This window comes from Salmo trutta, chromosome 20 (assembly GCF_901001165.1).
Source record: "Salmo trutta chromosome 20, fSalTru1.1, whole genome shotgun sequence".
NCBI classification, from domain to species: Eukaryota; Metazoa; Chordata; class Actinopteri; order Salmoniformes; family Salmonidae; genus Salmo; species Salmo trutta.
Window position 1 is genome coordinate 45842640 of NC_042976.1, and position 14517 is coordinate 45857156.

The 14517-nt window shown below is 42.0% G+C and overlaps 1 protein-coding gene across 1 annotated transcript in view; it reads left to right on the forward strand.

Moving 5' to 3' along the window:
• Positions 1-5418: 5418 nt before the first annotated feature.
• The window catches only part of LOC115156177 (inactive dipeptidyl peptidase 10-like), a 145808-nt gene continuing 136709 nt past the window's right edge, over positions 5419-14517 (forward strand). Inside the window, exons 1-2 of the mRNA XM_029703528.1 lie at positions 5419-5496; positions 7274-7348. Of these exons, the coding sequence (XP_029559388.1) occupies positions 5452-5496; positions 7274-7348 (120 nt within the window). The 5' untranslated portion in view covers positions 5419-5451. The remainder of the gene's footprint in view (positions 5497-7273; positions 7349-14517) is intronic.

Below are 14517 nucleotides of genomic sequence, written 5' to 3' on the forward strand. Positions count from 1 at the left end.
CCCTGGTTGTCATATGGTGACAAGGACCATGTTATTTTGCTGTTCTTTGACAAAAATGTCTCCCTTTCAGCTTGGGGGATTTCTTCTTCATCTGAAGATGAGGCATAGTGCCCTGGGTTGTATTATTCCCCATCTTCTTCTTCAGATACCTCCTCCTCTTCTAAATCATTGTTCTCTTGTTCCACCTGGACATCTGAAAAAATCAGATCTACGACCTGTTGGGCACTGAAAAATGCACTGAAACGTGCACCCATGGCTTCAGCATAGAGAACTGGACACACCTACTCATTCCAGGGTTTTTCTTTATTTTTACTAATATTGAAGACAACTAAAAACTATGAAATAACCATATGGAATCATGTAGTAACCAAAAAAGTGTTAATAAAAATAAATATATATTTTATATTTGAGATTCTTCAAAGTAGCCACCCTTTGCGTTGATGACAGCTTTGCACACTCTTGTCATTCTCTCAACCAGCTTTTTGTGGTAGAACTTTTAAAGTTTCTTCAAGTTTAGTCGCAAAAAACATCAATTCAGGGCTTTGTCAGATTGTCTGTTCATAAATTCAGAGCTTTTCGCTCTCGGAGCATTTAGAGCGCACGCTAGACGCTCTGGCCGAGTAGTAGGGTGTATCCGAGCATTCTGACCTCACAATTGCAGTTAAGCACCCAAGCTAACTGGTTAGGTAGCTTGCTAGCTACTTCCAGACATAAATGAGAGAACACCTCACTCTGATAATTTTACTTGCTCTAGCAGAGCTGGTTAGGCTGTTTTCATGTTATCCAGAGCGTTGGTGACTGTACCTGTGCTGCTGGCAAAAATGTAATTAAGTTTACTGATGTTTACTGACACCGGCCATATTCAACGGGTGTTGAGCGTTCATAAATGTATCAGTTATTCTGCGCTCTGACGAGAGTGCTCTGAAATTGGAGTAGATAGCCAGAGTGAATTTACGAACGCACCCTCAGTATGCTACTGTACAATGTCACTTACTACAAACAAACTATGAATCACAATGACAGTTTTATACATTCTCATAAAGTACTCATATAAAAGAAGTGTTCTCTAAAAATCTAACTTAATAACATTCCGGTCCGCTCTCTTCTCGTGTACCCTCTTTCTCCTATTGATCATCAGTCAACCATCCATCACTCTTTATGTTTATTTGCCTGTCATTGTGCTTTAATGCATCCTGAGGCGTCTCTGTTTTATAGCCCACCGGCCCAAGATTGACGCCTTAGAGCTCATTGACATTTATATGAGATTAGGGCTTTGGAAGGATATAGACCTGTCAAAAGTATTCATGAAATCCTAGACTCCCCGGATTGTAAATTTGGCCAGGGATTAGATAAAAGTTATTGGCCAACGCTCCTGTCATATTTTCTCCTGTTAATCTATAGGCCTAATCTCACTGAGCCAAGTTGTCACTGATACTCTCTGAGTCAGTAGGTTCTTGTGCCTGATGAGAGTCTCTATTCTTCAGAAGGGGATGATCAGGGTCAATTAAAAAACATTAACGTTATTATAACGTTTCGTAAACAACAGGTGTAGACTAACAATGAAATGCTTATTTAAGGGTCCTTTTCCAACAATGCAGAGTTAAAGATGAATACATTTTTTCAATAATTAAAAAAAAAAGTGACACAAGGTATAAATAAACAGTGAATAATGAATAACAATAACATGGCTATATAACAGAGTGTAGCAGTACCGAGTCGATGTGCAGGGGTATGAGGTAATTGAGTTAGCTATGTACATATAGGTAGGGTAAAGTTATTAGACAACAGAATAGATCATAGACAGTAGCAACAGCCTATATGTGTGTGGCTTCAGTATGCATGTGTGTGTGTGTGTGGGCGTATATGTAGTGTGTGTGTGTTGGGGTGTCAGTGTAAGGAAGTGTGAGTGTGTGGGTAGGGTCCAGTGTGTGTGCATAGAGTCAGTGAAAGAGATTTAGTGCAAAAAAGGGTCAATGCAGGTCGTCCGGGTAGCCATTTGATAATTTAGCAATTTAGCTTGGGGGTAGAAGCTATACAGAGTCTTGTTGGTTCCAGACTTGGTGAACTGGTACCGCTTGCCGTGCGGTAGCAGAGAGAACAGTCCATGGCTTGGGTGGCTAGAATCATTGACAAATCTTTGGGCCTTCCTCTGTCACCGCCTGGTGATCTTTAGAAATGTTTTCAAATAAACCAACAAAAACAGAAACACCTTATTTACATAAATATTCAGACCCTTTGCTATGAGACTCGAAATTGAGCTCAGGTGCATCCTGTTTCCATTGATCATCCTTGAGATGTTTCGACATCTTGATTTGAGTCCACCTGTGGTAAATTCAGTTTATTGGACATGATTTGGAAAGGCACAAACCTGTCTATATATATAAGGTCCCACAGTTGACAGTGCATTTCAGAGCAAAAACCAAGCCATGAGGTCGAAGGCATTGTCCGTAGAGCTCCGAGGCAGGATTGTGTCGAGGCACAGATGTGGGGAAGTGTACCAACATTTTTTGCTGCATTGAATGTCCCCAAGAACACAGTGGCCTCAATCATTCTTAAATGGAAGAAGTTAGGAACCACCGAGACTCTTCCTAGAGCTTGCCAACCTGCCATACTGAGCAATCGGGGGAGAACGGCTTTGTTCAGGGCGGTGACCAAGAACCTGATGGTCACTCTGACAGAGCTCCAGAGTTTCTCTGTTGAGATGGGAGAACCTTCCAGAAGGACAACCATCTCTGCAGCACTCCACCAATCAGGCCTTTATGGTAGAGTGGCTAGACAGAAGCCACTCCTCAGTAAAAGGCACATGACAGCCCGCTTGGAGTTTGCCAAAAGGCACCTAAATGAATCTCAAACCATGAGAAACAAGATTCTCTGGTCTGATGAAACCAAGATTGAACTCTTTGGCCTGATTGCCAAGCGTCACGTCTGGAAGGAACCTGGCATCATCCCTACGGTGAAGCACAGTGTTGGAAGCATCATGCTGGGGGGGATGTTTTTCAGCGTCAGGGACCGGGAGACTAGTCAGGATTGAGGGAAAGATGAACGGAACAAAGTACAGAGAGATCGTTGATGAAAACCTGCTCCGGAGTGCTCAGAACCTCAGACTGGGGCAAAGGTTCACCTTCCAACAGGACAACGACCCTAAGCACACAGCCAAGACAACACAGGAGTGGCTTCGGAACAAGTCTCTGGATGTCCTTGACTGTGCAGTGACGCTCCCCATCCAACCTGACAGAGCTTGAGGCAGGTTTGCCAAGCTTGTATTGTCATACTCAAGGAGACTCGAGGCTGTAATCGCTGCCAAAGGTGCTTCAAAAAAGTACTAAGTAAAATGTCTGAATACTTATGCAAATGGTATATTTCAGTTTTAAATTTTTAATACATTTTTAAAAGTTTCTAAAAGCCAGTTTTTGCTTTGTCATTATGGGGTAATGTGTGTAGATTGATGAAGAAGAAAAAACAATTAATTACATTTTAGAATAAGACTGTAATGTAACAAAATGTGAACAAGTCAAGGGGTCTGAATTCTTTCCGAATGCACTGTAGAAGTCCTGGCTGGCAGGAAGCTCAGTCCCAGTGATGAACTGGGCCGTACACCACCCTCTATAGCGCCTTGCGGTTGGCTGCCTTGCAGTTACCGTACGAAGCTGTGATGCAGGCGTTCAAGATGTTCTCAGTGGTTCAGCTGTAGAACTTTTTGAGGATCAGAGGACCCCATCCTCCTGATGGGGAAAAAGCGTTGACTGTCAGGGTGTATGTGGACCATGTTATTTCCTTAGTGATGTGGACACCGAGGAACTTGAAGCTCTCGACCCGCTACATTACAACCCCCCCTCCGTTTCCTGTAGTAAACGATCATCAGCAACCTTTTGTTTTGCTGACGTTGAGGGAGAGGTTGTTGTCCAGGCACCATACCTATAGGCTTCCTCATCGTCGTCAGTGATCAGTCCTACCACTGTTGTGTCATCAGCAAACTTGATGATGGTCTTGGAGAATACATGGCCACGCAGTTGTGGGTGAACAGGGGGTACAGTCCCCTTCATCTGACTGTTGTGCTGCTGATCTGATTCTTGTGTGCGTGTCTGTGTGTGTGATTGTGTAACCGAGTCCTCTTTGTGCAGTTGTCATTTCTCATTGAAATGACAAGTCTTATTTGGTGCTTCATTCAAGAGATGTCTCAAATGGGTTGTCATTATACAGGATGCATGAGACAACTGCCCATGATTAAAGACATTTTTGTCACCATCCTCATCATTGTGTCTGCGCACTGGAACGCTTTGCTGAATGAATGAAGTAAAGGATTGGAGCCTTTTTTTCAATTTTCGCCTAAAATGACATACCCAAATCAAACTGCCTGTAGCTCAGTATCTGAAGCAAGGATATGGATATTCTTTCTTTTATATCAAGTTTTTATTATTTCAATTCATACATTTATAGATATATATTTTTAAATCCCCCTGTAGTCTGATAGCATGTAAAATAAATCATGAGATAAAAACAAATAAATTAATATTACATAGTTAATCTGCTGAACAATACGTCATATAGCCTCAGCAATAGTGACAAATTATTGATACACATTCATGGATGTAAAAGCTTGTTGGTTAGAATATGCATATTCTTGATAGCATTTGAAAGGAAACACTTTGTGGTTTGTGAAAATGTGAAATGAATGTAGGACACGACAGCAGTGGGGTCAAACTCTCAAACCCAGTTCCTACATTTGAATATAAAAATCTATTTTATTAAACAAAACTATGCAACATTTGATCTCTGGGACCCTCAGGATGACAAATCAGAGCAAGAATACCGAATGGAAGTACATTATTAACCTTCAGAGGTAAATGTATCAAACCAGTTGCCATGCTAAAAGTGTTTTGTTGTTGTGCACTATCCTCAAATAACAGCATGGCATTTTTTGGCACTAATAGCTACTGTAAATTGGACACTGCAGTTCAATTAACAAAAATGTAAGCTTTCTGCCCATATAAGACATGTCTATGTCCCGGAATTGGCTGTTGTTTACAATGTCATTGGCACATTGAGCATCAACTGTCCCGGTTTAGGTTCTCCAGGAAGATGGAAGATAACAACATAAACAAACCCAGGCTGTAACCATAACCTTTGGTCTCAACCTTGACTTCACCTTACAACCTTTAACACTCACCGGGTTTTCTCTCTCTCTCTCTCTCTCTCTCTCTCTCTCTCTCTCTCTCTCTCTCTCTCTCTCTCTCTCTCTCTCTCTCTCTCTCTCTCTCTCTCTCTCTCTCTCTCTCTCTCTCTCTCTCTCTCTCTCTCTCTCTCTCTCTCTCTCTCTCTCTCTCTCTCTCTCTCTCTCTCTCTCTCTCTCTCTCTCTCTCTCTCTCTCTCTCTCTCTCTCTCTCTCTCTCTCTCTCTCTCTCAGATGAGATCATTTTCAGGACCTGGGATGGTGACGTGTTTAAAGCCAACATGCAGAGCAATGAGACAGACCTTCTACTGAAAAACACCACTTTCGTGAGTACTTACAGTCTCAGAGCTGCACACCAACTTCACTTCCAGATAACTTACATTTTTCTAGGGAAACATCCTGCCCCATTCGGCAAGTGGTTGTCTCCAGTGACACCTTGCCATCTTGTTTGCTTTGCCAAATATTATGTACTGCAGGAATACACGTTGGAATACATGCGTAGTTGATGCTTACCCAACAAATGATCATATTAACCATTAAAGTTTTTTTGCATGCTTTTTTGCAATACTGAAATGTTACTTATTTTTCTGTGGATTTTTTTATGGAGGTTGGCAGCCACCTTTAAGGTGCATTACCGCCCCCAACTGGACTGGAGTGTGGACCAGAGACATGGAAGATCTAAATCCTACCCAATATTCTCATCTCCTTAAGGAAACTAAATACCTAATTAAATACTACATCCCGCTGATCTTGGCTCTTCAACCGCATTACTCCTCAAATCTAATAACAATCGCTCCCTTTCCCTCCCATATTTCTGGCACTGTTATATAACATGTTCCACTGTCTCCATCTCCTCCTGACAATGATCACACCTCCCATTTTCCCCACCAATTTCAATGTATTATTGAGCCTTGTGTATCCTAGTTCCAGCCTTGTGATTACACTTTCCTCCCTTCTCTCTCAGCCTGATGACCGCCCTGCCCCCATTTTTCCTGAATCTTAAACAGGTGTCTTCCCTTACCCTCCCTTTTCCACAACTCTTGTCATTTGTTTTTAACCACTGTTTTTATCAATCCCTTGGCTTCTGCTTTACTGATTGAATTGTCAATCTCAATATTAAGATGTTTAAGAGCCTGCTTGGCACTAACATTCACCGTCTCATACCCCTCTACTCCCACATGAAATGTTACTTGTTATGGGCTTTGTTTTTTTTCATTTATATTTTGAGGTTGGACGTTACCGCATTGGGTGCACTAATTGCTGCCACCTCGTTATTCAGTTACACCTGTGCTGGCTTGCCATCCCGTTAGTCAGAAGGTGTTTAACCTGTGCTGGCACAGGTGATATTTAAGAGCGGCTGGCCCAGTGCGCCAGTTGCCATGAGAAATGTTGGAAAAGCTGTAACTCTTTGTAGTTCTGCGTCTTTAAGTTGATAAACAAAGCCTTTCTGTCTTGTATCTCCCTGGGTTTGGTTTGCGGCACAATTTTTTTACTCCATATTATAAGTTGGTGTGGGTTTTTATTTTGGTTTGTGTTGTCTGGGGCTAATGTAGTGAGTTTCTTGTTGCTAGTCAACATTCAGTGAACACCCCCATGAGTGTCTGTCACATTTTTCCATAGTAGATTGGTCAGGGCGTGACAGGGGGGTGTTTTTGTCTATGTAGTTTGGGTTTTCTGTTTTCTATGTGGGTTGTCTAGATTGTCGTTCTATGTTGTATTTTCTATGTTGTGGCCGGGTATGGTTTCCAATCAGAGGCAGGTGTTTTTAGTTGTCTCTGATTGGATGCCATACTTAGGCAGCCTGTTTTTCATGGGGTTTTGTGGGTGGTTGTTTCCGTTTAGTCTAGAGTACCTGAAGGGACTGTTGTTTTGTTATTTAAGTGTATTCATTAAAGAAACAGAATGAGCACTATACACGCTGCGTCTTGGTCTCCATTCAACGACACCTATTACAGTGTCTTTTAGAACCCCACCTATTTCGTTTTGGTTGTTAGTTTCCACTTCTGTTTGCGCAACAGTTTGGGGTTTCTTGTTGGTGAATGTAACAAACTGTAAGTGAACAGTCACAGTATCTTTATTCATGTGTTTCCGTTCTTTTTTTAGGCAACGTTTAAGGCTTCCAAGTTTGGGGTTTCTCCAGATCTCAACTTTGTTCTTCTGGGTTATGATATTAAAGAGGTAAGTGACTCTTGTTAATGTGCTGAGGATCGTCAAAATGAGACATCTGGAGCCTGATCCCAGATTGGTTGTGATGTAAAGCCAACATTGGTTGATATTGATATTTTCCGATAGTTTCGTTCTGAACAATCACTTTCTTTTTTGTTCCGTTCCAGCAAAATAACATTCTGAACTGGTTCAATTCCCCAAAAAGTACTGGTTAATATTGTTCCTTTTTAAACCTGTGTAATAGTTTTTTTTGTTATATTTAACTCAAATTTCTTCACCAATCAGTGCGGCTAGAGATTATTATTTTTTGAGCAGGCAAGCTAGTTGTTTACAGTACACGTGTGATGGACAGACAAGTGTAATGTATGGCTTAAAGTGTGACTGAAATTCTGCGGGTGGGGAGAGGGCTAGAGAGGGTTGAGGCGGAGGCTTGAAACGCAGGGCATCTTATGGCATGCATTGTCTGAAGTAAGTGCACAGAATTATACCTAGGAGGAGCGGCTTCTATGGCGCAACTTTGAATGTCCTTTGAGCTAGCTAACTAACAAGCTTGAGCTAACAAGCTTGAGTGTGCAGAGCGGCCCCAGAATTAAAAACACGTCTTACCTTTTTGTAGTTAATAAATCCATTGTGAAACGTGATGACTAGGCCCATAGTATCCTTAACTAGCATTGAAAAAGTTTGTCCATTCTTCTGAAGTTAATTCAAAAATCTCTCTCCCCATCTTCTGAATCATGCTTGTAACGTCAGTACAGTAGCTTATGATTTGGAAGTGGCAGGTAGCCTAGACATGCACACACACTGGCGAAAGCTTGCAAGCAGACATGAGTAAGTTTAAGGGCTTTGCATAGGTGCTTTGTTGCATGCCTGAAACGTAAAATAACGTTAACCATTTTCCATGCTTTTAAAATAACCTTTTAAGTTCTGGAAAAGTATGGATCACTTTCGTTCCTGGGTCTGTTTCTTGAAAAATAGCGTTATTTTCTGGTTTTCTGTTCTGTGAACCAGTTCCAACCCCTGATTATACTTGAAAACCTGATAAAGTTCATGATAACACATTTAGCTGAGGTACTGTATAACACACTTTCCCTACATTAATGAGAATGAATGGTTTTGGGCCTGTGTCTCTGGTCTCCTGTGTTTCCGTAATGCATTCTTCTCGATTTCTCCCTGAGATACACAACAAATACAGAGAATGAGAACAAGGACAGCGCGTTCTAGAAGAGACCTTAATGTATTTTATTAGGATCCCCATTAGCTGCTGCAAGGCAGCCACTACTCTTCATAGGGTCCAAACAGGAACAAAACACATCCCAACAAAACAGTCTACATCCCTCAAACTCAACTCTGGACATCGAAGCCATTTAAAAAAAAATTTCATTGTTCCCCTCTAATCACAGATTGATTTAGACCTGGGACACCAGATGTGTAATTCAGGTAAAACAGAACCAGCAGGCTCCCGACCTTGTAGGGCAGCATTTCCCAAACTCGGGGCACGTTTTGTTTTTTGCCTTAACACTACACAGCTGACTTAAATTATTATAACTTGATGATTAGTTGATTATTTGAATCAGCTGTGTAGTGCTAGGGCAAAAAACAAAACGTGAACCTCTTGGGGTCCCGAGGACAGAGTTTGAGAAACCCTGTCGTAGGGTACGAGTTGAATACCCCTGGTCTACATTATAAATAACATGCATCACACAAGACATTGTGAACTATACAAATGTACAATATTACTGTGTGTCTCGTCACAGTCCACATTGTCCCGTGAGGTGTGTTCTTTTTATTTCACTGCTAGCTTGTTATCTGATGTGGAAGGGAGTTCCATGTAGTCATGGCTTTATATACTGTACATTTCTCACTCTGTTTTGAAGTTAGGGACTGAAGAGACCCCTGATGGCACGTCTTGTGGGGTATGTATGGGTGTCTGAGCTGTGTTAGCTAATTAAGCAGACAGTTCAGTGCTTTCAACACGTCAATACTTCTCATAGACAAGTAGTGATGCAGATAACACGTCAATACTTCTCATAGACAAGTAGTGATGCACTCAATCTCTCCTTTGAGCCAAGAGAGATTGACATGCATGTTCTTGATATTAGCCCTCTGTGTACATTTAAGGGCCAGCCGTGCTGCTCTGTTCGGGCCAACTGGAATTTACCTATATCATTCTTTGCAGCACTTGGCTATATAACTGGGCAGTAGTCCAGGTGTGATGAGACTCGTACCTGCAGGACGTGTTAGGTTGATTGCGACATCAAAAAATCAGAGCAGCGATTTCTTTTATTTTTTTATCACGGACAGACCTATCCCCATCTTGGCAACTGTTGCATCAACATTTTTACCAAGTCAGTTTACAATTTAGGGTTACATCAAAACAGTTCATCCTCAACTTGCTCAGTTGACACATTATTCTTTACAATATTTAGTTGAGGTTTAAGGTTTAGCAATTGATTTGTTCCAAATACAATGGGGCCATACTTGCGAACATAAGCACACATTTAAAGTTAAACAGGTTCTTACACACATCAGAACATAGTACAAGTTAGCCCTATGCTAAACTCACTTGGTGGCAGTGATTACCTCCTGGCACAACTTCTGCTTCAGCCTATCCAAGATCTTAGATTTTCTATCCACCAACCAATGGCATTTATTAAAATAGGTTAACTCTGGCCACTAAAGGGATATTTTAAACCTACAACATCAAGGTTTATGTGTTCCGTTGGTATGTAACCAAATGTTGTGTGCCATTATTGCACTGATGCATCCTTGGCTAGGCTACTAGCTACTACTAACTTTCGACAAAGTTTTCCCATATGACAAAATCAAAATGTTAGTTTGTGTCACACACATGCTTTTATGGAAAACGATAAATGAGGTCATAAGAGTTTATCGAACATTGTCAAAAAAAATGAATAGGATTATTGATTCGTCAAATATATTCAATACTTCTAGGTGGCACACACTGCTAAAGCGGTTGCCTTGTAATTGATAGTGCTCTTTAACTGTGGGTTCGAGCCCACATCGCATCAAGCTTTTTTGGTGAGGAAAAATTAAATGTCGGTCCTTGATGCTCGATTCAAAAAGTTTATTATAATGATAAACTCTAAAAATTGTAGGCCTGCATGTAAGTGTAGCCTACATAAGAATATAGTAACAGCCAAGTGTCTTTCTACATTAAGACTGTGCCTGTAAGCTGAAATACTGCCATCTGTAGGATGACACCAATTGCAAACTATTTCTACGGTAAACTTTGGATTATCCTCCAAAGCTCTGATGAAGGCCGTGCGGCAGATACGTAAGCTTATTAAAGATAAGTGATGCTATCAAGAGCAGTGTGCGGTTTCCTTTTTCCTTCATCTTGTTCAACTGTTACCATGCACCTGCAAAAAAGATTGCTCAGATCTGCAAGTGCCTTTTGAATTTTGGATTATACTCGAGTGAAATAAAAAAAAACAAAGCAGATTACAAAAATGCATACAAAACATAAGCCTACATTAAGTGTACACGTCCATGTAATATGGCCTATGCAATATGATTTTTAGGCAGTAGCAGGGTTTGTACAAGGCTGAAATTAAATAACTTTTTCATTTTCAAGCTGTTCGCTCTAGGCTAAGTCCCTTTTCAACACACTAACCCAATATAAATCTACATTTCAAAGGGTGGGGGGTATTAACTCATGTGAGATTTGAACCTTTGCCAAAATTTGCGACAATTACAGGCACTTCATAAAGAGAGCAATTTGACCAGTCAGTCAAATACACGTGCTGGCCTACTTGCTTTAATGATCAGAATGTGCTGTTGGACTGAGGTATGTTAAGGAGGCTTCCATGAACAAGAGTTAGATAACTTCTATGGTTTTAATTGGCTGCAGAAGTTGTGCCAAGATGTCTTCACTGCTTCCTGGTGAGATTAGCAAAGAGCTCAGCCATGTTATCTGATTTGGAGCTGTGCCATGTTATGAAATGCTGATAAATCAAATTGTATTTGTCACATGCTTTGTAAAGAACAGGTGTGGAATAACAGTGAAATGCCTCTGCCTTCCCAACAATGCAGAGAGAAAAGTAGAGAAAATTATAGAAATAGAATAACAAAAGGAAAAAATACACAATGAGTAATGATAACTTGGCTATATACACGGGTTACCAGTACCGAGTTGATGTGCAAGAGTATAAGGAAATTAAGGTAGATACCTTTGTATATAGTGTATGTGGACACCCGTTGCTGACAGGTTTATAAAAAAGAGCACACAGCCATGCAATCTCCATATACACTGCTCAAAAAAATAAAGGGAACACTTAAACAACACAATGTAACTCCAAGTCAATCACACTTCTGTGAAATCAAACTGTCCACTTAGGAAGCAACACTGATTGACAATACATTTCACATGCTGTTGTGCAAATGGAATAGACAAGAGGTGGAAATTATAGGCAATAAGCAAGACACCCCCAATAAAGACACCCCCAACCACAGACCACTTCTCAGTTCCTATGCTTCCTGGCTGATGTTTTGGTCACTTTTGAATGCTGGCGGTGCTTTCACTCTAGTGGTAGCATGAGACGGAGTCTACAACCCACACAAGTGGCTCAAGTAGTGCAGCTCATCCAGGATGGCACATCAATGCGAGCTGTGGCAAGAAGGTTTGCTGTGTCAGTCAGCGTAGTGTCCAGAGCATGGAGGCGCTACCAGGAGACAGGCCAGTACATCAAGAGACGGGGAGGAGGCCGTAGGAGGGCAACAACCCAGCAGCAGGACCGCTACCTCCGCCTTTGTGCAAGGAGGAGCAGGAGGAGCACTGCCAGAGCCCTGCAAAATGACCTCCAGCAGGCCACAAATGTGCATGTGTCTGCTCAAACGGTCAGAAACAGACTCCATGAGGGTGGTATGAGGGCCCGACGTCCACAGGTGGGGGTTGTGCTTACAGCCCAACACCGTGCAGGACGTTTGGCATTTGCCAGAGAACACCCAGATTGGCAAATTCGCCACTGGCGCCCTGTGCTCTTCATAGATGAAAGCAGGTTCACACTGAGCACGTGACAGAGTCTGGAGACACCGTGGAGAACGTTCTGCTGCCTGCAACATCCTCCAGCATGGCGGTGGGTAAGTCATGGTGTGGGGTGGCATTTCTTTGGGGGGCCGCACAGCCCTCCATGTGCTCGCCAGAGGTAGCCTGACTGCCATTAGGTACCGAGATGAGATCCTCAGACCCCTTGTGAGACCAGATGCTGGTGCAGTTGGCCCTGGGTTCCTCCTAATGCAAGACAATGCTAGATCTCATGTGGCTTGAGTGTGTCAGCAGTTCCTGCAAGAGGAAGGCATTGATGCTATGGACTGGCCCGCCCGTTCCCCAGACCTGAATCCAATTGAGCACATCTGGGACATCATGTCTCGCTCCATCCACCAACGCCACGTTGCACCACAGGCTGTCCAGGAGTTGGCGGATGCTTTAGTCCAGGTCTGGGAGGAGATCCCTCAGGAGACCATCCGCCACCTCATCAGGAGCATGCCCAGGCGTTGTAGGGAGGTCATACAGGCACGTGGAGGCCACACACACTACTGAGCCTCATTTTGACTTGTTTTAAGGACATTACATCAAAGTTGGATCAGCCTGTAGTGTGGTTTTCCACTTTAATTTTGAGTGTGACTCTAAATCCAGACCTCCATGGGTTGATAAATTGGATTTCCATTGATTATTTTTGTGTGATTTTGTTGTCACCACATTCAACTATGTAAAGAAAAAAGTATTTAACAAGATTATTTATTTCATTCAGATATAGGATGTGTTGTTTAACCTGTTGGGGATAGGGGGCAGTATTTGCACGGCTGGATAAAAAACGTACCCGATTTAATCTGGTTACTACTCCTGCCCAGAAACTAGAATATGCATATAATTATTAGCTTTGGATAGAAAATACCCTAAAGTTTCTAAAACTGTTTGAAAGGTGTCTGTGAGTATAACAGAACTCATATGGCAGGCAAAATCCTGAGAAGATTCCAAACAGGAAGTACCCTCTCTGACCATTCCTTGGGCTTCTTGCCTCTGTTTATTGAACATTTAGGATCTTTGCTGTAACGTGACACTTCCTACGGCTCCCATAGGCTCTCAGAACCCGGGAAAAAGCTGAATGATGTAATTCCAGCCCCAGGCTGAAACACATTAGCGCTTTTGGCAAGTGCTCTATCAGAGGGCCATCAGACTGAGGCTCGTGCATGAGGGGATCCCATGCTTTTACTTTCGCTCTCTTTGTATTAAAAAACGATTTCCCGGTCGGAATATTATCGCTTTTTTACGAGAAAAATGGCATAAAAATTGATTTTAAACAGCGGTTGACATGCTTCGAAGTACGGTAATGGAATATTTAGAAATTTCGCATGGTGATCGCGCATGGTGATCTTAGACTGTGTACAGCTGCTTGGTCATGGAAGCTCCCGATGAACAGTTATTGTGCACTCACCATAAAACCTGATTGATGGAGTGCTGCAGAGATGGTTGTCCTTCTGGAAGGTTCTCCCATCTCCACAGAGGAACTCTGGAAATCTGTCAGAGTGACCATCAGGCTCTTGTTCACCTCCCCCGATTGCTCAGTTTGGCCGGGCGACCAGCTCTAGGTAGAGTCTTGGTGGTTCCAAACTTCTTCCATATCAGAATGGAGGCCACGGTGTTCTTTGGGACCTTCAATGCTGCAGGAATGTTTTGGTAACCTTCCCCAGATTTGTGCCCCCCAACACAATCATGCCTCAGATCTCTACAGACAAGTCCATCGACCTCGGTGTTTGATTTTTGCTCCACAATGCATTGTCAACTGTGGGACCTTTATATAGACAGATGTGTGCCTTTCCAAATCATGTCCAAATAATAGAATTTACCACAGGTGGACTCCAGTCAAGTTTTAGAAACATCCCAAGGATGATCAATGGAAACAGGATGCACTGGAGCTCAATTTCAAATCTCATAGCAAAGGGTCTGAATACTAATGTAAATCATTTATTTCAGTTTTTTATTTTTAATAAATGTGCAAACATTTCTAAACTTGTTCATTTTGTCATTATGAGGTATTATGTGTAGATCGATGAGAGAAATTATCATTTTCGAATAAGGCTGTAATGTAAGAAAATGTGGAAAAAGTGAAGGGTTCTAAATACTTTCCGACTGCACTAAAATGTATGTATGTAATTTTGTA